The sequence below is a fragment of the Heteronotia binoei genome, chromosome 1 (assembly GCF_032191835.1).
Source record: "Heteronotia binoei isolate CCM8104 ecotype False Entrance Well chromosome 1, APGP_CSIRO_Hbin_v1, whole genome shotgun sequence".
In the NCBI taxonomy this organism is placed as follows: Eukaryota; Metazoa; Chordata; class Lepidosauria; order Squamata; family Gekkonidae; genus Heteronotia; species Heteronotia binoei.
In genome coordinates this window covers 136,078,186-136,103,597 of record NC_083223.1, presented here as the reverse complement: position 1 = coordinate 136,103,597, position 25,412 = coordinate 136,078,186, and the positions used below count along the sequence as shown (strand labels likewise).

Below are 25,412 nucleotides of genomic sequence, written 5' to 3'. Positions count from 1 at the left end.
ACCTATTACGACACAGTTTTTACGTTTAGCCGCTATCTTTAATCCCTCCATCATATTATAATCGTCCTCTCTCTTTTGATTTGGTGGGCGATAACAAACTCCCATAGTTAAATTTCCTTTTGGGCCCTTTATTTCAACCCAAAGCATTTCTAAAAGGGAATCTAATTCTCTGACCTCAGTCTTACTGGACCGTATATCCTCTCTGACATACAGAGCCACCCCACCTCCAACCCTTCCCTCCCTATCCTTCCGATATAACTTATATCCAGGAATCACTGTGTCCCACTGATTCTCCTCATTCCACCAAGTTTCTGAAATTCCCACAATGTCTATGTTTTCTCCCAACACTAAACATTCCAATTCACCAATTTTACTTCGGACACTTCTAGCATTTGCATACAAACATTTATAATTTCCCAAGCAAGCTAGGCCCGCCACCTCTCTCCTGCCGCCTCGAGACTCTAGCAGACAGTCCATACTGTCCATACAGTCCATACAGCAAGAGAGAGGGAGAAGAAAGCAGATGACAGCCAGTTGCTCCGGCCTGATAGGAGCTCTCTGGAGGCCTGATTTGGCTCCCAGGCCACATGTTTGACACTCCTGCTTTAAAGGGTCAGGTTTCCTTATATTAAGCCTAACGATGTAATAAATAGGTGGCCTAAGTTCAGACCTCTCAAATTTTTCTTTAAAAAGTTATTGGGGGAAGAGGATGATATTTGTGTTTTAGAAATATACAGAAGAGTTAAGCTAGCTCAGGGGTGTCAAACAACTGGCCTGGGGGCTAAAATCAGGCCCTCAGAGGGCTCCTATCAGGCCCCTAAGGAACTGGCTGTCATCTGTTTCCTTCTCCCTCCCTCTTGCTTTCTTCTGCATCACAGCTTGCTGTGCCAGGCTTCCTCAATCATACAGGAGCTACAGAGCAAAGCCTCTATTTTCTCCATTGGCTGAGGCCCCTCCCTTGGGGAGGAGGGGGGGAGAGCTTGCATTGCCAGGTTATCACAATTCCTTCTATTGGCTGAGGCTCCTCCCCCTCCTAGTCCCCTGGGGAAGGAAGGAAAGAGCCTGAGCTTCCTTTGCCCAGTTCCCTGGATCCCATGGGAGAAATACAAAGAAAGCACCTTTAAGAGCAGTGAGTGCTAATATTTTAAGCATGGTTTAAGTTTTTTAAATTTTTTAAATTGTGTTTGTGTCCTTTATAAAGTTTATAACCTTACTATCCAATCTTAAATAGATACACATATGGCCTGGTCCACCAAGGTCTTATTTATATCAGATCTGGCCTTTATAAGAAATGAGTTCAACACCCCTGAGTTAGCTGTCCCCCCTCCAGAGCCATATGCCCCCACCTATGCAACTGTAAATAATCTGTTGATCCTTGGAAGGTATTACTATGACATTTTTCTGTTACTTAAATTTCTAGCCATCAATTACAATAGAAATAAATTGAATAAAAAGCTAATGGTTGTACAGCCTTGACTCCTGAGACTTGCAAAAGGGTTTTTAAAAAAAAAGTAAAGGTACAGATTTGAGCTCCTAAAGAAGCAGAAGATCTGAACTACCAGTTTGGCTCTAGGTATTGTGAAGATTTCTAGCAGGGTAAAAGCTCTTTCATTTTAAATGGATGTTGTCCTTCAAGGCAGCTTTGTGGTGGCACTAGAGCTGTCTGGGCTTGCCCCAGTAGGGCAGGCGTTTCTTTAGTTCCACTGATAGTGCGTCCAATTGTAGAAAGGAGCCAGTCTTTGTAACAGATTTTGTTGAAACATGAAATACCTACTGTCTGCAGCAAATCTATGAAAGCACTTTGTTTTAAGTTGATTTATTTAACTCTGGATAATAGAGACCTGGCATGTGTGTAGAAATGTAGTTAGGTTGCTGACATGCTCTTGAAAAGCAGTCTTACTTATTGAACTTCTTGAGCCCATCACATCAGGTGACACATGGATATACTTATTGATGGGATGTTGTGGAAACTTCCTTTTGGTGTGGGAAATCCCTTTTTTTCACTCTAACGCTCATGTTTTTACTTCTCACTCATGTTTTCACTCTAACACTCATGTTGTGGGCCTGATACACAGTTCATACTAGCTAAGAAATGGCATCGGCCTTATGCCAATTCTGCAACCAAATTCCCTGAAATGTGCCGGTCAACTGCATAGCAGGCAGAACACAGTAAAATTTGAAAAATACTTGTGCACACCAGTGGATATTGATGATATGCACAGGTTATTACTACAAAAGAAGCATTTTTTTATCCATTGGTTCAATACTGTAACACCGCATGGATGAAATGTCTGTATGGATTTGAGTTCCTTTTTATAAGTAAAGTATGTGATCGCTGTATAATGATTTTTCTACACCTTATGGAATGTTCTAACTGTTTATTGACTGATTAGAATTGATTGATTACATAGATTGAGTGGTTTCTTGAATGCAATATGATTCTTTACATATGAAAAAATTATGCTACATGTGATATGTATAAATGTGTATTGTACCTTTAAGAAGTGGTCATGAGCAGGTGTTTTGAATAGAATTGTGTGTATAATTGTAGCATGATTATGGAAGGCAGTACACAAGAACCTATATTGCCAGGTAGAAGAGATTGTGCCTGTTTGAGCCAAGAGAATTTTTGATGAACAGTGGGTAAATGAATGTGAGGGGTGCTTTCAATTGTATTGGAATTGGTTGATTGTGTATGATAGCTGCATGGTGGTTGCATATAATGATTTATGAATAGTTTATTATTCTAGTTCCAATAGAATGAAGGCAACCAGACAAAGATATTCATTGAAACATGCAAATTGAGACTAACCTTGGGTGCATGTAGTCATCAAGCTGGCTTCACTTATTTATCTGTGAAGAAGAATCGGCAAACTGAAAGTCTATCTCCGGTCAGCTTACAACAGTCAAGTTTGGAACATATTAGAACTGCGCCTTCAGAGGCTGTTGAAAGCTATTGCGTTAAACATATATCAATTTGTGAGTGTGGAATAGTGCTGTGTGAAGTATATATAGTGTCTGTGTATTATAAACAGTGAAATCAGCACCTCAATTGTAGCACAATATACGTGTATTGGATTGATCACACGGTATGTTTTCTTGTGTTTCAGGAACCTGATACTGTGTGTTTCCTGTGATTGCTTAATCCCCTGGAGACTGGCAACCGTACATAGTACTGGGTTGTGACCCCTGCCCTGGTTTGTGTACAGTGCTGTGTCAGTATGAAAATACTGGCACTGTTAAAAATCTGGGTCTTGGTGTGATGGCTTTTCATCCATTTGCAAACAGTAATGCTCAGTATCTTCTATAAGATCTTGGCTGATAATTTGGTCCATTTATTAGTATGTCAACCAGCAGTTCTTTTTCATGAAATGAACTGTCGTCATTCGTGGGAAGGCTGTGAGCCTATACCACAGCCATTGAGGAGAGTCTTTGACTCCAGTTTTTGGCTCTTTTGCACTAAATCCTGCTACTGATTGCCCTGGACTGAAGTGTCATAGTGTCTGACTCCCTCCCTAGCTGTTATCTCCTGACTCCTTTCTAATTCTTGGATTATTTTTTTTTTAAATCTGCTCTTTCTGTCTCTTATTGGAAATGTCTTTTTAAGTCAATTTTAGCTGAAACCATTATTCTGCTACTTCACAAACCTATAGTTTTTGTGTATCTGAGAAACATACAAAGATTCATTCTAAGACAATGAGAAATGGAAGTGAAGACAGAAGTTAGATGAACTATGGGAAGAATATTGGGGCAGATTGAGGGCCTACATATGTATTATATTTCCCCTGGAGATCTTTTAGTTGGGTGAAGAGGCAAACCCTTCATTTCATATTTTCCAACAATGCATATAGGCCCAGTTCAGATCAAGATTGCAGTGTGCAAAGAAAGGGAGGCCCTTGGGATTGAGGGGCTGTCTGTGCACAAGAAAAGGTTTGCTCCCCCTAGTACTTGTGAAAGAGAACTGTCATTATGACAGTATATCTCAAACAACTCACCCATAATAATATAACATCTAATTTGAACATGCACACTGGTACCAGAACTTGCAATAAACCTAGATGCCAATTTTGCTGCCCCATACACCTAGATAACACAGTCACTGGACCTAACAACATCAGCTACACCATCTCAGGCTTATTCACATGCTTATCTTCTAACATTGTATATGTCGTTAAATGCCAGCAATGCCTGTTAGTTCTTTACATAGGGCAAGCAGGTCAAACTGTGTGCCAAAGGATAAATGGACACAGATCTGACATCAAGAATCACAAGACTGCGCAACCTGTAGGACAAGGTGGCCAAACTGTGGCATGGGAGCCACATTTGGCTCTTTTACACATTTTGTGTGGTTATCGAAGTCCCTACCCCCCTGTCGGCTGGCTTGAAGAAGTCATTTCTCTCTTTAAATCACTTCTCCAAGCCAAGCCAGTCAGTCAGTGGCTTGGAGAATGCATTTAAATTTAAAGTTGCTTTCTTTCCATCTCTCCCCCATCTATTTGCTTGCATGCCTTCATGTCTTGCAGCTCTCAAACATCTGATGTTCATGTCTAGTGACTTTCAAACATTTGATGTTTATGCTCTGTGTGTAGCTCTTACGCTAGCATGTTTGGCCACCCTTGCTCTAGGAAAACAAGCTTCTAGCATGTTCAATGGGTGACCTCAAAGTAGCTGTTTTATTGCAAAAGAACTTCAAGAACAGACTAGAAAGGGAAATTGCTGAGTTGCAAGTTATTACAGCACAGAACAATGGAATCCTCAGGTCTTAACAGGGATATTGGTTTCTTACCTCACTACATATGCTAATCTCATTCAGCCTTTAAATCTGTATTTTATTTTGTCTCTTATTTAGAATAATAGATTAGAATAGTAGAATATAATGTAATGAATAGTAAAAATTGGAATTTTTTTTTCTGGTCTGGGGACAGAGGAGATAAATCTGCACAGCCCATAGCCCTGTTTCAAAGAAGAAGGTGATGTAAAGTGGCCTCCATGCTTGAGAGGAGACGGATGGCAGGGTCTCAATTACTTTCGGCATTCTACAGTTAAGGATACATCAATTTCCAATTTTGACATATTTATTTCCTTCACTGTTTTTGCCCCAGTATTGAACCCAAACAAATGGTTACCATATAAATTAAGCATAATCTGTTTGATCCTTGGATGCTCATTATGCTAGCTATACGATCATTTACTGCTCACCCTCTACCTGTATGTATGAGCTGGTAATTTCCAATTTTGTTTCTATCTCTTCTTGACTCTAATTAGCCCTTCCTGGCAACTATCCCCCCCCTTTCTGTATGTAATGGTTGAGAAAATTCTGTTTCACTGTATCTGAAGAAGTGTGCTTACATATGAAAGCTTATGCCTTGAGTAAAACTTTGTTGGTTGTAAAGGTGCCACTGGACTCAAACTTTGTTCTGCTACTTCAGACCAACCCAGCTACCCACCTGAATCTATTAGAATGTATTAGAGTGGCTTTTGTATCAACAATTGTTTCTTCAAAGCTGCATTTCAGGTTTTTCTGGATTATATTTGGAAGAAATAATGTTATTGCTTATGCTGAGCATTTTCATATGAGGAAAAATGCACAATTGGTTCTTATTCTACATAATCACACTGGATAATTCCTGGTTGATGACTGCACAGCAGTGTACAGTGCACTAGCTTTTGTGTATGGAGTTACTTTGGATTTATGTTTCTTCAACAGAAGCAACGCCATGCTGGGAATTATTAGGAAGGGAATTGAAAACAAATCAGCCAGTATCATAATGCCTCTGTATAAATCGATGGTGCGGTCTCATTTGGAGTACTGTGTGCAGTTCTGGTCGCCGCACCTCAAAAAGGATATTATAGCATTGGAGAAAGTTCAGAAAAGGGCAACTAAAATGATTAAAGGGCTGGAACACCTTCCCTATGAAGAAAGGTTGAAACGCTTAGGGCTCTTTAGCTTGGAGAAACGTCGACTGAGGGGTGACATGATAGAAGTTTACAAGATAATGCATGGGATGGAGAAAGTAGAGAAAGAAGTACTTTTCTCCCTTTCTCACAATACAAGAACTCGTGGGCATTCGATGAAATTGCTGAGCAGACAGGTTAAAACGGATAAAAGGAAGTACTTTTTCACCCAAAGGGTGATTAACATGTGGAATTCACTGCCACAGGAGGTGGTGGCGTCCACAAGCATAGCCACCTTCAAGAAGGGGTTAGATAAAAATATGGAGCAGAGGTCCATCAGTGGCTATTAGCCACAGTGTGTGTGTGTGTGTGTGTGTGTGTGTGTGTGTGTATATATATATATATATATATATATATATATATATATATATTTGGCCACTGTGTGACACAGAATGTTGGACTGGATGGGCCATTGGCCTGATCTAACATGGCTTCTCTTATGTTCTTATGTTCTTAAGCACTTTCCTGTCCTCTCACTGATCACTGAACAGCTAACCTCTAAAATTCAGTCATGTTTGAAAAGTAATTTTTGTGCAGTACAGGGGACTGCTTTTCCAAGAAAACTCTATTGAGCATTGACTGCCTTTAGTACAACATTGCAATATCTGGAATAGGGTGAGCTCAGAAGGTGTAGCCTGCAACCTCAGCTAGGTTGTGGGCTGTACATAAAGAGTGTGACTCATCCCATTGTTTGCTGGTGTTAATTAGTTAGTACTGGACTTTAAAATCTGTTTGGTATTCTTGGAAGGTCTTCTATAGCCTTGGGGGGGGGGGGGGGCAGACCAGTCATCCTTGTAGGTGGAATCAAGGTTGAGATTGTTAAAGCTGTGGGCTGCTAGTGGCATTTTAAAAAAGCAGTTTCTTTCTCTGCCCACTATCTTAAAAATCTGTCTGTTTTTGATGGCAGGTCTGCTCAGCTCTTCTACCTTTCCTGAAGCCCAGTATCATTTCTGGTCTGGATGGAAGTCCTGTGGCAGCAATGTGGGTTCCTTCCATATAGCTGCTGTTTGCATAATGGCCAGCATCATTCAAATCTATGACACTCCAGCTACTTGAAGGCAAAAGCAACAAGACTTGCTGCAGAGAGTAATGGAAAACAGGGTATTGACTGACTGAGGATAACACAAAGAAAACCTCATGGTTTCTCTTAACATTATGCTGTTAGTATCTCTGTTTTAGACAGATGACACAAACTCCTCTTAGTTGTGCTATTTGAAAGCCTCTTGTAAAGTTTTGCTTAGATAAATCATTTGTTGACTGCAGCTCAAATCCAGGGGGAGCAAATCTTCCTGGAGCTGGCTTCCCACAAAACTTGTCTCCCCCCCCCAAAAAAAAACTCCCTCTGAAAATACAAGTCTAGGAGTTATCAACTTGTTTTTTCCCTACCACTGTTGCTATTTAGTACAGGAGTGGTCTTAGCCAATGTGAAGTGGGGCAACTGAGAGCCAGTGCGCGGACTCTAATCTGGGAGAACTGGGTTTGATTCCCCACTCCTCCACTTGCAGCTGCTGGAATGGTCTTGGGTCAGCCATAGCTTTCACAGGAGTTGTCCTTGAAAGGGCAGCTGGTGTAAAAAGCTCAGCCCCACCTACCTCACAGGGTGTCTGTTGTGTGTGTGTGGGGGGCAGGGGTAGAGGAGATTGTGACCACTCCGAGACTCTGAGATTCAGAGTATAGGGCGGGATATAAATCCAATATCATCATCTTCTTCTGGTGGTGGTGGTGGTGGTGGGGCTGACTGCTCACAGCCCTGCCTCCTCCAAGGAAGGGAGGGGAAGAATAGCAGGCTCCTGCCACAAGTTGTGCCTGCTCTGTTTGGGTCTCAGACAGCTGGCTTCCAAATAAACAAATAATATGCTGCTACAAAAAGTATGTCCACAAACCATAGCTTCCGTTGTTCTGTGGGTGTTTGTCTCTTAAAGGACCAACAGTCCCACTTTGAATTCCAGGCCACAGCTTCTGTAGATAAGAAAGTTCATCTTGTTTTGAGTCATAAAAGCTATAATAGCATTGAAAAGAGACACAATGCTCATGGCAAAATAAATCCAAAAGAGAAGGAGAGAACTCGCCACATCTAGAACTTGCTGGCAGTTTTGAAGCCTTCCTCTGCCCTCTCTCTCTTATGTTATATTTCCACAGATATCCAGTGTAAACATCAGCGGAATGAATAAAGCATCATATCTTTTCTTCACTGCAACAGGCTCCTGACTTTTCATAGAGCTGGCCTAGCCTGGCCCTATATTTTCTCATTTCCTCTATTCCCATTTTAGTTATTTTCTTCCAGATCCCAGTCCAGGGCTCATTTGCTGAAGAAATGTGCTTTTAAATGTGTAGTTCACCCAGTGTACACATCTCCTATGGAGTAATTCACATAACCCTTATTTTAGCTCAAAAAAATTATAAATTCAGTTTTGAGTTGCCATTTGGCAGACATATGCATATATGCTGCTTCTTTACCCAGGTACCAACATGTCATTTGTAAATTTCCGGCTCAACATTAGGAAGAACTTCAGTGGAACAGACTTCCTTGGGAGGTGGTGGGCTCTCCTTCCTTGGAGGTTTTTAACAGAGGCTAGATGGCCATCTGACATCAATGAAAATCCTGTGAATTTAGGGGGAGGTATTTGTGAGTTTAATAATAATAATAATAATAATAATAATAATAATAATAAATTTTATTTCTACCCCGCCCTCCCCGCAAAGCGGCTCAGGGCGGCTAACAGTAAGTAATATATTAACATAAATAGTAAAACATTAGATTAGCAATTAAAATTACACATATAAAAACCCGTTAATTCAGTTAAAATACTTAATTTACAATTACATTATATATATATCTGGCAGTAATAGCTGTTCTGGCGCTGATTCTGCCAGTTTAAATGGTGTTAAAGATGGCGGTTCTTCGTTCATTGCAACTCAGCAGTCCGTATCTTTATAGGCGTGTCTAAAAAGGGCAGTCTTGCAGGCCCTGCGGAACTGGTCGAGGTTCCGCAGGGCCCGCACCTCCTCCGGGAGCTGGTTCCACAGTGCAGGTGCCGCAACTGAAAAGGCTCGCACCCTGGTGCTTTGGAGCCTGGCCTCTCTCGGCCCAGGGATGGTCATTTTGTTTTTACTTGCTGACCTCAGTGCCCTCTGGGGTTCATACGGGGAGAGACGGTCCCTTAGGTAGGCAGGTCCTCGGCCATATAGGGCTTTAAAGGTAATAACCAACACTTTGTACTGGACTCGGTAGATAACCGGCAGCCAGTGCAGTCCGCGCAGCCCCGGCTGTATGTGCTCCCATTTCGGGAGCCCCAGTAACAGCCTGGCCGCCGCATTCTGCACTAGCTGCAGCTTCCGAGTCCGGCACAGAGGTAGCCCCAAGTAGAGGGCATTACAGTAGTCCAATCTTGAGGTGACCGTTGCATGGATCACTGTTGCGAGGTCGCGGCGTTCCAGGAAGGGGGCCAACTGCCTTGCCCGCTTCAGATGAAAGAATGCTGACTTGGCAGTGGCTGCTATCTGGGCCTCCATTGATAATGAAGGCTCCAGTAAAACACCCAAACTCTTTACCTGGCGCACTGGTTCCAATAGTGCGCCGTCGAAGGTTGGGAGAGCTATTTCCCCTCCCTGGGCGCCGCGACCCACGCAAAGGACCTCTGTCTTCGCTGGGTTCAACTTCAACCCACTCAATCTAAGCCACGCCGCTACAGCCTGCAAGGCCCGATCCAGGTTCCCTGGGGCGGAGCCAGGCCGGCCGTCCATTAGTAGATAGAGCTGGGTGTCATCTGCATATTGATGGCAACCCAGCCCAAACCTCCGGACAATCTGGGCAAGGGGGCGCATATAAATGTTAAACAGCATTGGGGAGAGAACTGCTCCCTGAGGCACCCCACAATCAAGTGTGTGCCTCTGGGATCGCTCGCCCCCAATGGCCACCCTTTGTCCCCGATCGGAGAGGAAGGAGGAAAGCCACTGTAAGGCCAGCCCCCTAACCCCTATGTCGGCAAGGCGGCGCTTTAGTAGCTGATGGTCGACTGTATCAAATGCCGCCGACAGGTCTAATAACATCAGTACCGCAGAGCCGCCCCGATCCAGATGCCGCTGGAGTTTCCTGCATTGTTCAGGGGGTTGGACTAGATGACCCTGGAGGTCCCTTCCGATTCTATGATTCTATGAAATGTTGATGGGTTATGCTGGAGTCCGTAGATAGATGGGGCTTATCACATACATAGATAGGAACAAATGAAGCTGAAAGTAGAGTGACTAAATGTACTTAAGACATTGGAATCAAGATAACTTAATGCAAGTTACTGCATTCCGATGAGCATATGGATCTTTCATAGAAGTTCTAGTTTATTTAAATGGTGGGGGGGGGGGCTCTAGTTAGTATGTTCAAAGGAATGTGTCCATGGGTTCCTTCCCTCTGAAAGGAAGAATATTTTTGAGATATTTGAGATGTGCAGTGGTGCTCCTCATGCCTAAAACTTGTGATTAGTCTCAAGTTACTCAGCTTGCAACTTGAGTTCAGTTAACTGCTTTAACTTCCCTGCATAAGACTAAGCCTCAGTTATGAATGGTCAAAGTGTCCACAATTAAATTGTGAAAAGGGTATAAGTATAAAGAACCTAATATTAATTGCAGCACTGCCTTCTACTTGGTTGTTAGACAAACTCTCTTAGTTCCTTTGTTACAGTGAAGGGACTAATAATGGAGAAAGGATGGATACAAGTTTCTGTGAAATCAGTCCTTTTTGTTTTTGTTGTGTGCCCTAGTTTGATTATCTGATTGCTGTTCTGCAGAGGAATTCAGCCAAACAAAGAGGCTTTTGCAAGTTGAACTGGTGGTTTAATAACACTTGCATTGTTTTCATTAGCATTCCAATGACTCAATGTATTCCTCCTTCTGTGGTATCTGTTTACTGGTGTACGATATTACTTTTAAAAAGCAAAAAGTTGACACTTATTCAAATGTAGAAGTGATAGCTGGGGTTTTGACCAAAATTGATGATGTCCTTTGGACAGGTCTCTGGGTTTCTTGTTGAAAATCTCCTACTTAATGGCTGATATTGGAAACTAGCCATTGTGTCCTACCAGGGAGAATCAGTAAACTTAACTATTTCCTAGGTTTCCAGGATGGCTTTTGTCAGTTTGCTTCTGTTCTGTTTTAGGGATCTTTTGCTGTTCACACACACCAAAACAAACAAATTAAAAAAACCAAAACCTTTTTATGCAGTTAGAGATCTTGTGTTATTTTGGAGAACTTTCAGGATGTTTTATAACCTAAATGATGCTGGAGTTACAATATCATTGCCACCTATCATCCTCAGTGGGAAGAAGGAAGACAAGCTATAAATATATCATAGAACTCAAGGCAACGCTTAGAGCAGGGGTGGCCAACAGTAGCTCTCCAGATGTTTTTTGCCTACAACTCCCATCAGTCCCAGCCATTGGCCATGCTGGCTGGGGCTGATGGGAGTTGTAGGCAGAAAACATCTGGAGAGCTACCGTTGGCCACCCCTGGTTTAGAGAGATGGGAGTTCCAGGCACTGACCAGAAATGTATCCTTAGGAAGGGTTCTGTATCATATGTTTGCAAATCATACCCTGGGATCTTTTATGGGAAGAGATGCCACAAAATAACCTTTTCTTTTAACTGTGTGTGTGTATAGTGCTGTGAAGTTGTTTCTAACTTATGGTGACCTTATGACTTAATGACCTCCAAAATGTCCTATCATTAACAGCCTTGCTCAGGTCTTACAAACAAAGGGCCATGGCATCCTTGATTGAGTCAATCCATCTCATGTTGGTTCTACCGCTTTTCCTGCTGCCTTCAACCTTTCCTAGCGTTATCTTTTGCATTGTCTTGTCTTCTCATGTGACCAAAACATTACCCTGTAAATTTTTGTAACTACAAAACCATATTAATAACAATTAGGGTGGCCATAATATCTGCAGGCCAGCCAGGGACACCTTGAGGGGGGGATGAATGTGTGTGTGCGCGTGCAAAGCGCGCGCCCGCCGGAAACAGGAAGTGATGTCATGCCACTGCCGGAAACAGGAAGTGACATCACTTCCCGTGACATCGTTTTCCCTGCACCACCTGCCGGAAGCAGGAAGTGACATCACTTCCTGTGACATCATTTCCCCCAAATGCCACTGCCGGAAACAGGAAGTAAAATGAGTACCCAGCTTGCTGGGGGGAAAGTGTAGATGACCGGGGAAGACAATGACAAACCACCACCTAAAAAGGTCTGCCGTGAAAACGTGAAAGCAGCGTCACCCCAGGGTCAAAAACGACTGGTGCTTGCACAGGGGACCTTTCCTTTCCATTGGTAATAACGGCTAGGAGCACCTTCATTGGAGGCTCATAGAATAAGACCCCCTGGTCCAATCTTTTTGAAACTTGAAGGGTGTTTTGAGGAGAGACACCAGATGGTATGCTGAAAATGTGGTGCCTCTATCTCAAAAAACAGCCCCCCAGAGCCCCAGACACCCGACAATTCCCCATTATACCCTATATCAATTCTCCATTACACCCTATGGGAATCAGTCTCCATAGGGAATCATGGAGAGCCCAGCAGACATTTCCCTCTTCCCCTCTGCTTTCTGATGACCCTGAAGTGGGGAGGGGGCCTCCAAACTGGGGGATCCCTTGCCCCCAACCTGGGGATTGGCAACCCTATCCCTCAGGCTGCTTTCACGGCCAGCGGCTGGCCAATCTCGACTCTCGTCCGGCTTTCCTCCCTGCCGCGCTCCCCCCACAGGCGCTCCTCCGATCCTGAGGAAAGAGCAAAAGCAGCCCTCCCTCCCAGCAGAGAGACATGCTTTGCAATCCATTAAGAGAATACTGGCACATTCAGAGTTTCTGTAGTAATTCATTCTGCCCGCATTCTATTACATCCTATGAATGCAACAACTCCTAGTCATTGATCCCAGTACTAATATTATTGGTCATTTCAGGAACGTTATTTGTGGGCAGTGTAAAACTTTTACTCACTTTATCTTCCACCCTCAAATAACTATTACAAAAACAACCTAGATTCTCCTTTCCTAAAACTAAGAAGTATTTCCTGATGCCACCCTGCCACCCCAGATCTGAGGACTCTCACATGCCTCTATTAAAAGATGCTCAGAAGTACTTTCCACAACTTCCAATGGCAAACAGAAAAGGATTTCACACACACACACACAAAAGATTGCCTTTAAAACACTATAACTCTTTCTTGGGTTTTGCTGTAAGTTCTATGGAACTAGATCCTCTTTTTTGTAAGCTCTTGGAGGATTGGCTACATCAGGGGGTGAGGCCTAATATGCAAAGGAGCTCCGACTAGAATTCCACCTCTGAATAATACCCATCTTGATAGACCAAAGGTCAGTATAAGACAGCTAGAAAGCAGTATAAGCAGCTAGAAAGCGGCTTTGGCTTGGCATGCAGAAGGTCCCAGGTTCAACCCTGGCATCTCTAGTTAAAAGGATCATGTCATGTGAAGACCTCCACTTGAAACCCTGGAGAGCCAATGCTAGCTTGAGCAGACAATACCCATCTCGCTAGACAAAAGGTCAGTCTACAGCAGACTGGAAGAGTCTGTGGCTCAGTGGCAGAGCACCTGCTTAGCATCAAAGAATCACAGAGTTGGAAGGGACCTCCAGGGATCAGAAAGAAAGAAAGAAAGAAAGAAAGAGAGAGAGAAAGAGAGAAAGAGAGAAAGAGAGAGAAAGAAAGAGAAAGAAAGAGAAAGAAGGAGGGGGAAAAAAGACAACAGGGGGTTGGTCTTTTCCACAACAAGCCTCTTGTCGGAGACAGATATTATTTCTCTTTTAAAAAAAAATATACACCACCACCAGCATAACAACATCCAGAGAGCCAACAAGCAACCTTTACACCAAGCAGCCTAAGCACCCTGTGATAGACAATTTTACACGGCAAAGTGGGAGAGGAAACCCCAATTTTAAAAAGCAAGCTGGCCTAAGGATAGGGTTGCCAAGTCCAATTCAAGAAATATCTGGGGACTTTGGGGGTGGAGCCAGGAGACTTTGGGGGTGAAGCCAGGAGACATTGGGGCGCAGCCAGGAACAAGGGTGTGACAAGCTAGTCGGCTCTGAAGAGGGGATTGGCCTCCCTACTCACGAGTTGCTGCCAAGGGAGGTGCAAAAGCACATGGTCCTGGGGCTTTCCTCCTCCCCGTTCCTGGCTAGTTGGCTCTGAAGGGGGGGGATTGGCCTGTCTACTCACGAGTTGCTGCTACAGGAGGTGCAAAAGCACATGGCCCTGGGGCTTCCCTCCTCCCCGTTCCTGGCTAGTTGGCTCTGAAGGGGGGATTGGCCTGTCTACTCACGAGTTGCTGCTACAGGAGGTGCAAAAGCACATGGCCCTTGGGCTTCCCTCCTCCCCGTTCCTGGCTAGTTGGCTCTGAAGGGGGGATTGGCTTGTCTACTCACGAGTTGCTGCTACAGGAGGTGCAAAAGCACATGGCCCTGGGGCTTCCCTCCTCCCCGTTCCTGGCTAGTTGGCTCTGAAGGGGGGATTGGCCTGTTTACTCACGAGTTGCTGCTACAGGAGGTGCAAAAGCACATGGCCCTGGGGCTTCCCTCCTCCCCGTTCCTGGCTAGTTGGCTCTGAAGGGGGGATTGGCCTGTCTACTCACGAGTTGCTGCTACAGGAGGTGCAAAAGCACATGGCCCTGGGGCTTCCCTCCTCCCCCAAACACCCCAGTTTTCCCTCCCCTCCCCATCATACCTTCTTCTCTCTCCGCTCTTCCATCTCTAGTTAACTGCAGTCGGGCGGGAAGCCTGGAGGCGGAGCCTCCAGGGCAGGCAGCAGGGCCCAATCTGGTGAGAGCCCTGGTGCCTGGCATGCCCCCCTCGCCTTCCAGGTGCCCCTGTGATTGGCTGGGGGAGGCAGGCTGCCTTGTAATTGGCTTCATCATTAAAAAAATAATGGAGAAAAAATGACGGATAGGGGCACTGGCCAACCCGGGACTCTGAATGAGTCCCGAGCTTGGCCAATCGGGACACGGGATTCAGGAGGCGGGGGCGGGACTTTCCCGGGAGGGCGGGACGTTCTGGCCACCCTAATAACAATATAAGTTTTCAGCGACTAACACAAGTATAGCTTCTCAGATTGAATTTAGTTTTCGGTATCTAGGAGTGGAAAAGGAGCAAGGCTCTAGAACAGTGGTCTTCAGCCTACCTGCTAGGTTGTAAGTTCATATCAAGCACCCATTTCTTTATTTGCTCCAGTTGGAACTATAGTGCCTGGCAGGGCTTTTTTGGCAGAAAAAGCACAGCAGAAACTCATTTGCATATTAGGCCACACACCCTGACATAAACGTTTCACACAGGACTTTTTTGTAGAAAAAACCCAGCAGGAACTCATTGGCATATTAGGCTACACCCCTTGACCCCAAGCCAGCTGGAACTGTGTTCCTGTGCGTTCCTGCTCAAAAAAAAGCCCTGGTGCCTGTTATGTAGAGAGCAAGGTGCCATGCTTCCTGTCTCTTTGGCCTTCTCACCATGCATGCAACAAAGCAGCGATGTCACACAGTGATGAAGAGAATTCCTGCATAGTTCTGGTCCTGGGCTTGTTGCTACAGTATACCATAAGTATGTGGCTTGTGTTCCCTTCCATCTACTCGTTGTGCCCATTCATAGTCCTGGTCTTGACACCAACAAGGAATTTACTGTTTCTCTGTCTTCCTGTCACATGACGAACTTGCAGCTAGCTGAGCCTTTTCTACCAAAAAAAGCCCTGGGGAAGGGTAACAAATACAACAGCAGCAGAAGATATTGGATTTATACCCTGCCATTTACTACCCAAAGAAGTCTCAGGGTGGTTTCCTTTCCCTTCCCCACGACAGACACCCTGTGAGGTGGGTGACAGAAACTGTTCTCGAGCAGAACAGCTCTGAGAGAGTTATGACTGTCCTAAGGTCACTCTAGTAGTTGTGGAGGAGTGGGGAATCAGACCTGGTTCTCCCAGATGAGAATCCATGCACTTAACCACTACACCAAGCTGGCTCTGACTGAATGATCTTGACAGGCTAAAAGGCTAAATACTGGGCTAAAAGGACAGATCCTCTTGTGGGCTAAAAGGACAGGTCCTCTCGTGGATTAATTAGCCTCTTGTGGCTAATTAACAGGAAGCAGAGAGTGAGTGTAAATGGAGGATGGTAAGCAGTGGGGTGCCGCAGAGCTCAGTACTGGGTCCCATGCTCTTTAACTTGTTCATAAATGATTTGGAGTTGAGAGTAAGCAGTGAAATGGCCAAGTTTGCAGATGACACTAAATTGTTCAGGGTGGTGAGAACCAGAGAGGATTGTGAGGCACTCCAAAGGGATCTGTTGAGGCTGGGTGAGTGGGCATCAACGTGGCAGATGAGGTTCAATGTGGCCAAGTGCAAAGTAATGCACATTGGGGCCAAGAATCCCAGCTACAAATACAAGTTGATGGGGTGTGAACTGGCAGAGACTGACCAAGAGAAAGATCTTGGAGTCGTGGTAGATAACTCACTGAAAATGTCAAGACAGTGTGCGATTGCAATAAAAAAGGCCAACGCCATGCTGGGAATTATTAGGAAGGGAATTGAAAACAAATCAGCCAGTATCATAATGCTCCTGTATAAATCGATGGTGCGGTCTCATTTGGAATACTGTGTGCAATTCTGGTCACTGCACCTCAAAAAGGATATTATAGCATTGGAAAAAGTGCAGAAAAGTGCAACTAGAATGATTAAAGGTTTGGAACACTTTCCCTATGAAGAAAGGTTAAAACAGCTTGGAGAAACGTTGACTGCGGGGTGACATGATAGAGGTTTACAAGATTATGCATGGGATGGAGAAAGTAGAGAAAGAAGTACTTTTCTCCCTTTCTCACAATACAAGAACTTGAGGGCATTCAATGAAATTGCTGAGCAGTCAGGTTAGAAGAACGGATAAAAGGAGGTACTTCACCCAAAGGGTGATTAACATGTGGAATTCACTGCCACAGGAGGTGGTAGCAGCTACAAGCATAGCCAGCTTCAAGAGGGGGTTAGATAAAAATATGGAGCAGAGGTCCATCACTGGCTATTAGCCACAGTGTGTGTGTGTATGTATATAAAAAGGTTTTTTGGCCACTGTGTGACACACAGTGTTGTACTGGATGGGCCATTGGCCTGATGCAACATGATTTCTCTTATGTTCTTATGTTAAAACTAACGAAATTTCAACAGAGATAAATGTAAAGTTCTTGATTTAGGAGTGAAAAATCAAAAGCATAAATATGTGATGAGAAAGACTTGGCAATAGTACTTGAGAAAGGGATCTAGGGTTCTTAGTAGATCATTCACTAGACATGAGTCAGCAGTGTGATGCATTAGCTAAAAAAGGCAAATGTGATTTGAGGCTCCATCAACAGTAGTGTCCAGATCATGCAAAACAGTAGTGTCCAGATCATGCGTTGGTTAGCATATTGTGTTTTTGAGCACCACAGTTTAAGAAGATTATTGACAAGCTTGAATGTGCGAGAGGAGGACAATGAGGATGGTGAGGGGATGAAAGACAAAGTCCCATGAGGAAAGGTTTAAGGAGCTGGGTGTGTTTAGCTTGGAGAGGAGACAACTGAGAGGTGATATGGTAGCCATCTTCAAGTATTTGAAGGGCTGTCATATCGAGGATGGAGAGCAGTTTTTTTCTGTTGCCCCAGAAGATCAGACCAGAACCAATGGATTTAAATTAAATCAAAAGATCTTTTGGGTAAACATTAGGAAGAACTTCCTGACAGAGCAGTTACTCAGTGGAACAGGCTTCCTCATTAGGTGGTGGGCTCTCTTTCTTTGGAGGTTTTTAAACAGAGGCTAGATGTTCACCTGATAGCAATGCAGATTGGGTAAACTTAGATCATGGGAAGGCAGGAAGGAAGAGTCTGTGTCTGGATTTCATTGCTCTTTCTTACATGCTTAGGGTAATGCTAATCACCACTTTGGGGTCAAGAAAGAATATTTCCAACCCAGATTGGCCTGGGATCCTGAAAGTTTTTTGCCTTTCTCTGGGCATAGAGCAGAAGTCACTGAGGGAGTGTGTGGGTGTAGTTGTGAATTTCCTGGGTTATGCAGGGGGTTGGACTAGATTACCCTTCAGGACTCTTTCAGCTGAATGTTTCTATGATATGTTGGATTTATATTTTTTAAAATGAAAGAAATAGAAATACATAACTTTTTCTTCTTCTTTAGGACTGGATGATTGTCTTCAGCAGTATATTCAAAAATTTGAACAAGAGAAGATAAGTGGGGCTCAGCTGCTGCAGATTTCACATCAGGATCTTGAAGAATTGGGTATCACCCGGATTGGACATCAGGAGCTTGTGTTGGAGGCTGTGGATCTCCTCTGTGCATTGGTCAGTTAACAGAGTGAATGTAAAGGTGTGATTCTGAAATGTTCTCTCTTTCCTGTCTCTGCTGGAATAATTTGTCAACATAGGACTCAATACTGTGGCCCATGGGCTTATTCAGCAGAATGTTTCAAGGGTGAACTAGGAAGAAGTTGTGCAAACTTGTGTCCTATCTGTAGAAAGGAAGAGGATGCAGAAACAGTTTGCTGTGAAGCAGGTGTTCCACTCATGTGAAGTCATGCTGTTTTTGTTGTTGCTGCTGAGCATATTTACAGTGCATTCTCTGAGTGATTGCTTGAATGCTGCTGGATGATAGCGAACAATGGAAGGGTGGGAATTGTGATAGTGAGTCTACTGAGAGTTGGTGGATTGTGATTTTGTCGCAGCAGGAATCCCTTGTGTGCCGGTGACTTTTGCTGATGAGGAGGCTGCTTCCTGTTCTCTCATCAGGATTTGCTATGGTATGGGAACTTCCTGGTTAACCTACTATAAAGAGCACAGCGACGACTACTTGTGGAGTTGGTTTGGAAATAAAGTTCACCCAGAATTCTGGGGAGCATTTTTCACAAGAACAAGTCATGGAATGTTCCATTGTGATCTTAGCTACTTTTCTCTTGGTTACTGGTATGTTTCTGAACTTGTTAAAACAGCTGTTTAGGGCAATATGTATCTTAGAGAGCACATCCAGTTATATGTTCTTTCCCCCAGATCTGTGGTTATTCCCTCTTCATGTGTTGTTCACTTAAAAGGGCAGGTTTCCCCCAAGTTATGGAATATTCTCATTCTTAGGTTGCACCAGGCTCCTCACTGGTGATTTAAAAAAAAAAAAAACTGAACTCTTTTCAGGAAGCTCTTCTTGTATGCTAATATGTATTTTTGATGGTTGTGCTATGCTTGAATACTGTTTGTATTTAGGCTTGTTTCTAATTTACTCTCAGTTCTTTTTGAACCCCACAGAATACAGCATACTCAAATGACTAAGAACCTGCTGGGATTATTACTGTTACTAATCTTTTGCACTCTAATTAAGTTTAAAACAGTCACATTTGTGGTTCATGAAGGGATAGCCTTATGATCAAAAGTGATTAAAGAATTAAGTTCTACACCATAGAAACCCAACATCTGGACAAAGAAAAGCAGAATTTCTATGGCTTCTCTCTAAATTACAGAAATCAACTGTTTTGACTATTTTGCATGTACTTTGTTTATATGAATGATCAAAGAAATGGGATGAACTTGAAGTTGCAACTCCAGCAAGCCTCTTGGCCTCTTCTCTGGATTCTGATATAAGCCTTTAAAATATGTGAGCTGTCATGCTTGATTTTTAAAAATGAAATTCTCAGGACTCAGTGTTCTGTAGTTTTATAGTACCTATCATATTGTGGAGTACACCATGAGTGACATTATTTCAGTATATCTATTATAAGTTGCAGCTTTACTGATTTCTTTGGTGTAGCTTCCTCTGTTACTCCTCTTATTAGCTCCCCATCTCCTTAACTTAGGGGTTGGCATTATAAACTGCTTTGCATACAGGTTCAGTTCCTGGATCTTCACTTAAAAGGCTTCGATAGTAGGTGATATGAAAGTCCTGGAGAGCCCCTGCCAGTCACATAGGCAATATTGATTCTGTAAAAAGGCAGCTTCATGTGTTCACTCAGGTCTCACTCCCCTCTCCCATACATTATTCTTGGGATGAGGGGAGGGGAATGGATGGGCATAAGATTTAAAATTGCTTGTACCTCCCTGGTGCATATGAAGCAATCATTTAGCTACTGTGAAACTATCATACTTTGCCTTTGATATTGCTGCTGGGCTTCTTTTGTTGATGGATATCTGTGATCTATCTTCCTCATTTTGTTTAATAGTAAGGTATTAGAAGTGGGACTATGATGGCCTCATCCACTTCCCTCCCTCAGAGGCAAGAGTGTCTCTCAGTTTTCTTTTCCCTTGACTGACTGAGCCACCCCAGTAATGGGTTTTCTTCTTGGCTGAAGAACTCTGGTTGTCCCACTCTGTCACAGTACAATATTTTGGCTGTTGGCTTAGCCTGGGAACCTGCTTTAATTTAAGCAACTTAAATGATACTCAAGGCATTTTGCAATTTAAGAATAACAATTTTTTTTTTTAACATAGAGGCGAAAGGTGATGTGAAATTGGGTTGAAATTTCTGAGGTAAAACCAGTACATGCTCAGATTTTAGTTCTTTTGTTTCAGGCTAATCAGAGTTTCTTAGGTTTTTCACATTGACTTAAATATTTATGTTGAGAGGCTTTTGTTTCAATGTTTTCTCCAGGATAGAGTATTCTCTGACTTTTTTGGTTTCCAGAAGGCTGGTACATGCTTTCCACTACCCAAACGCTTTCTCTTGAAACACCAGTATTCCTCTTTAGTTGTTAACTGACTCTTATGGTCTCTAAAGACAGTTTCTAATCACACCAGACCAGAGATTCACTCTTCAGAGCTAACTCCCTATTTGATTGGGTAGGGAATTTTCTTCTCTCTCTAGAAGATCTGTGCCTTTTCAAATGGAAATATTTGCCTACTTCCCAAACTTCCTTGCCAACTCCCCCCATCCCTGTTTTCCTGTCTGTGTTAAGCTGCTCCCAGCTAAGGATGAACTCCAAAACTGTTGGTGCTTGATTCTTCTCCACTAGGGCTGAATTCAGACTCTTGGTACTTAACTCTATCATGGTAGAAATCTGATTTTCTCCTCAGCATGTAGTTCTCTTAAGACCTTTTCTGCTCAGCTGATGATAACCAATCAGATTGTTTAGAGCAACGTGTCACTCGAGGTCCTCTGTTTCTGTGAAGAATTAACCCTTCACAGTTCTTTACCTGTTTGTACAGCAGTTCTAAGCGTTTAAAAAGTGCAGTCTGTCAAAAAGGTTCACTTCTAACCATACTGTACTTTTGGGACCCAGTTAAAAAGTAACTTCCTGTTGCTTCCCTTTCTTCCCCCCCATTGCTTTAAAAAGGAACACAATTGTATAGTGAACAAGTTTATATTGTGTTGATTGGCATTTCTAAACATAGTATTACTGAGCAACAAGTGGTTTTTCATGGACATTTTCATGTTATGCAGAGTCAAACCTGATTTTGCTATTGCTCTTGTTAGTGCTTCCTCCTCCCTCCTGACATCATTTCTCACCCAAGAGAAAATCACAACCCACTTTTGGGTCCCAACCCAATTGTTTGAGAACTACTGTGGGATGATAGTTTATGTCTAACATTAGCTATAATCAATAGTTCAAAAAAGCTTCAAGAGCCATCTCCATTTAAAAGCTTGCTCAGTAATGTTTCTTGAAACTGCATGTGTTGAGCAAATGAAGAAGTGAGGTATAAATCCCTTCCTGGCCTTTTCTTGTGTTTTGTGAGAATGTCTTGCCAGTCAGCATAAAAATAGGTCACTTACTTGGATCTGAATTCATTTAGGGTTGCCAGGTCCTATCTTCTCCCTGGCAGGTGGATCTGGGGCGCATTCTGGGAGGGGGTGAGGCCATCTCTGATGCAGTGATGTCACATAGAGAGATGTCATTGCATTGGGGACAGCACCATGTGCACACACTTTCCCCCAGTCATTTAAAGGGAACATGCTTGCCCCCAAGAGCTGTGAATTTGCAGCTTGTGGGGCAGGCACACACAGTTCCTATTCTTTACAAGCGTGGGCCACAGACGACTGCTGGAGGCCAGGGTTCCCCCCACCCCTGTAGCCAGCCAGCTAGCCAGTATCTGGGGAAGCCTCAGAAACCCCCTGCCCCCTCCTAGATACCTGTATCTCTAAATTTACCTGGGTCACTTAATTGCTTCCCTGCCTTAGCAATGTGATCAGCCGGACTAGGGCTTTTATTACTGATGTTCAGGAGGAGAATATTTGAGAAGATTCTTAACCCCCCCCCCCCAAAAAAAAAAAATGTATTTAGGTGGCTCAACATGGCAAGGTTAATGAACCTGTGGCTTTAAAATATAATTTCCTTTGTGAGTAGCCTGACTGTGACAGGTTTTTGGCACAGGGATAAGAGCTTGAAGATCCATAGGCATGAAATTAGGTCCATGCACCTGTTGATACCTTTAATGCTGAGCAGATGTTTGCTTACTAGGCTAGAGGTTGTGGTAACTGCAGGGGTTCCATTGTAAGGCACCTTACAGTACATGTATTTTGAATTTGAGGTGCTGCTGCCACAGAAGCAGGGACCCCTGGAGGGGTATGTATCAGTCACAGAGTCCCTACCTCATCCTTTTCTGCTTCTTTCCTGCCCACCATGCTCAAGCATTCTGTGAGTGTGGTAGGCCATTGTCACTAACCTGGATGTAGAGGTTTTGTATACTGAAGGGGTGCAAAGTTACCTCTTCCTTTGATTCCCTTGGCACAGACCATTTTTATTACAAGGGGAAATAATTTTATTACAAGGGGAAATAGGGAAAAAGTTTTGGAACACTTTCCCTATGAAGAAAGGTTAAACCGCTTGGGGCTCTTCAGCTTGGAGAAACGTTGACTATGGGGTGACATGATAGAGGTTTACAAGATTATGCATGGGATAGAGAAGGTAGAGAATGAAGTACTTTTCTCCCTTTCTCACAATACAAGAACTTGTGGGCATCTGATGAAACTGCTGAGCAGTCAGGTTAAAACGGATAAAAGGAAGTACTTCTTCACCCAAAGAGTGATTAACATGTGGAATTCACTGCCACAGGAGGTGGTGGCAGCTACAAGCATAGACAGCTTCAAGAGGGGATTGGATAAAAATATGGAGCAGAGGTCTATCAGTGGCTATTAGCTACAGTGTGTGTGTGTGTGTGTGTGTGTGTGTGTATATTGGGCCACTGTGTGACACAGAGTGTTGGACTGGATGGGCCATTGACCTGATCCAACATGGCTTCTCTTATGTTCTTAGTCAGGCTCAGTCACCAAGCCTGTGACATACAGAACCCCCCCCCCCCCCCCCGTAAGGTCTGAAAAACTTCTATTAGCAGGTTACATTTCAAATAGAAAAATCAAAGTACAAAAGAAATTAGCACAATAATAGAGTTATGGTTACCAAGCACAGACAAATAAATAGAAGTTCCTTGATGCATCTGAACTTAACTGTCTTTGGCTAAAACAAGCTGGCCTGGCCCATGCCTCCCCAACATGGGGGCACACCTCTCAATGGCAGTAGCCCCTGTTGCTTACCAGTCCCAGGAAAGTGTGCACAGAGCCTTGGAGAGGGAAGGTTTTGTCTGTCACACTCACATCCTTGTCCCTGATTCAGGATTGGTTGCTATTTCCCTCATAATGGCAACAGCCAATCCTGCATCCTTCAGAAGTCCTTTCTCCCAAGGAAAAAAATCTCTATTAAGCTAATAAAACCATCACGTTAAGGCCGCAGAAGCAGAAACTTAATGAACTCACAGCCTGCAGTTTATTTACAAGCTAACATTCCTTCAGGTCTAGTAAAAAATCAATATTTTTTAAATAAACACATTTGTCTTTAAGACTGATACTTTTGGGTGAAGCAGTACTTAAGCGGAGAATGTTAATTGAGCATTTAAAAAAGCAACTTTCCCTCTCTCTCCCCTGACAGCCTTATAAATCCTGTGATCTTGATAACATAGCAAAACTGAGAAGTGAGGGATTCATGAGACAGGTGAATGTAGAATGGTCTGTACAGGTAATTCGTAAGTATGTTAAGATATTCTTTTTCTCTTGGTGCCTTTTTAAAAACTCCCACTGTAGTAGTGGTATTGTGTTAGATACAGTTTACTTTATGATAGGGACACACTCTGTGTGCTTGTTCACATTCTATGAATCATTGCCAAGAGTATATACAGTTTCATCAATGAGACTGGTGGGAAAGAATGCTCTGTCACCCTTTTGCCTTACTGGGGTACATTCCGTTCATTATGTAGCTCGTCTATTTGTATTTGAGTTGTATTCTTCTTGAAATGGGCAGAGCTTTTGACTCCTGCTATAAAACATGCTCTTGTTTCAGAAGGATGGAACAGAAATGGTTTCTGTTTGATAAACTGGAGTTGGAAGTGAGTGAAACCTATGATAAACTTTCTGTTTGTAAGCTGGCCTAAATATTTCCCACCTAAGCAGTTTCACAACTGCAAAATCATAACACTTAAACAAAAGTGGTGCCAAGAAAGTATGTTTTAATTTAAGGAGCTTGAAATGTAATCTACCATTCTGGGATTGGATTGGTTATATCATATGAGCAAGAAGCATCTGGTAAAATAGTATAATTACTTTATGTACTGCTGTCTGGAATAATGGACATGGTAGGCACCCGAGAGTATTCTCCCTTTCTGTCTCATTTAATTGAGAGAGCTGAATATCTGCCAGAACTCAAGGCTTTGTCCTATCTCCTACAATTTCCTCCTGATTTCTTTCATAGATGCACATTTTGGCCTTCATCCTAGATCATTCTTCTGTGTGGTGCAGCTCAAGTTAATGCATCATACTGTGGGTTAGTTGAAATGTCTTCTCTTTCTGTTGGGTGTAGAGAACTGGAAAGGATATGGATGTGCTGTATCCTTTCCTACTTCTTAACATCCTTTGTGGATGTTCAAATATGGTATGGTATCCTGTAGAGGTGTATTTGTATAAGCATAGTTCTTCATGCTTTATTTGAAGCTGCTGGATATAATGAACAAAATACTGGAACATTATAAGATTTCAGCTTTTAAATCAGTAGCTATTTGTGTGGAACACTTTTAATTGACCCTTTTCTCCTGCAGGGACCTCAGCTGAGACTTCACGTATTTAGTGCATTCAGTATTTTTAGGTAAACTTTTAAAAAACATGGATTTGTGTTCTGGAATCAGAAGTAGGGAGCTCTAGAACAGTTTAAGGACACTTTTTGCTTTATGTTACATTCAACAATGATGTTTTATATTTGGATAATGCATTTACTTATCCATTACACTTACACATATAAATAAGCTTGTGTGTGCAAGTGCATTCCGTAAGAAAGCAGTCTGTTATTGAGATGGCTGAAAGGAAGCAAATGTGGTTCAGTAACCAAACAGAGATGTAGCAATTATGGAATGGCTCAATCTCCCACTCACCCCCAAGTTTTCAAATTAGAGTAAAAAAAGAGAGCGTAGCACAAGTGCTGTAGTATCAGGA

At 43.1% G+C, this 25,412-nt stretch overlaps 1 protein-coding gene across 1 annotated transcript in view; it reads left to right on the top strand.

Annotated features, from left to right (window-relative positions):
• Nucleotides 1-25,412, top strand: part of CNKSR3 (CNKSR family member 3) — a 108,564-nt gene that overhangs the window by 32,541 nt on the left and 50,611 nt on the right. The window contains exon 2 of the mRNA XM_060241080.1: nt 18,144-18,307. Coding sequence (XP_060097063.1) covers nt 18,144-18,307 — 164 coding nt within the window. The remainder of the gene's footprint in view (nt 1-18,143; nt 18,308-25,412) is intronic.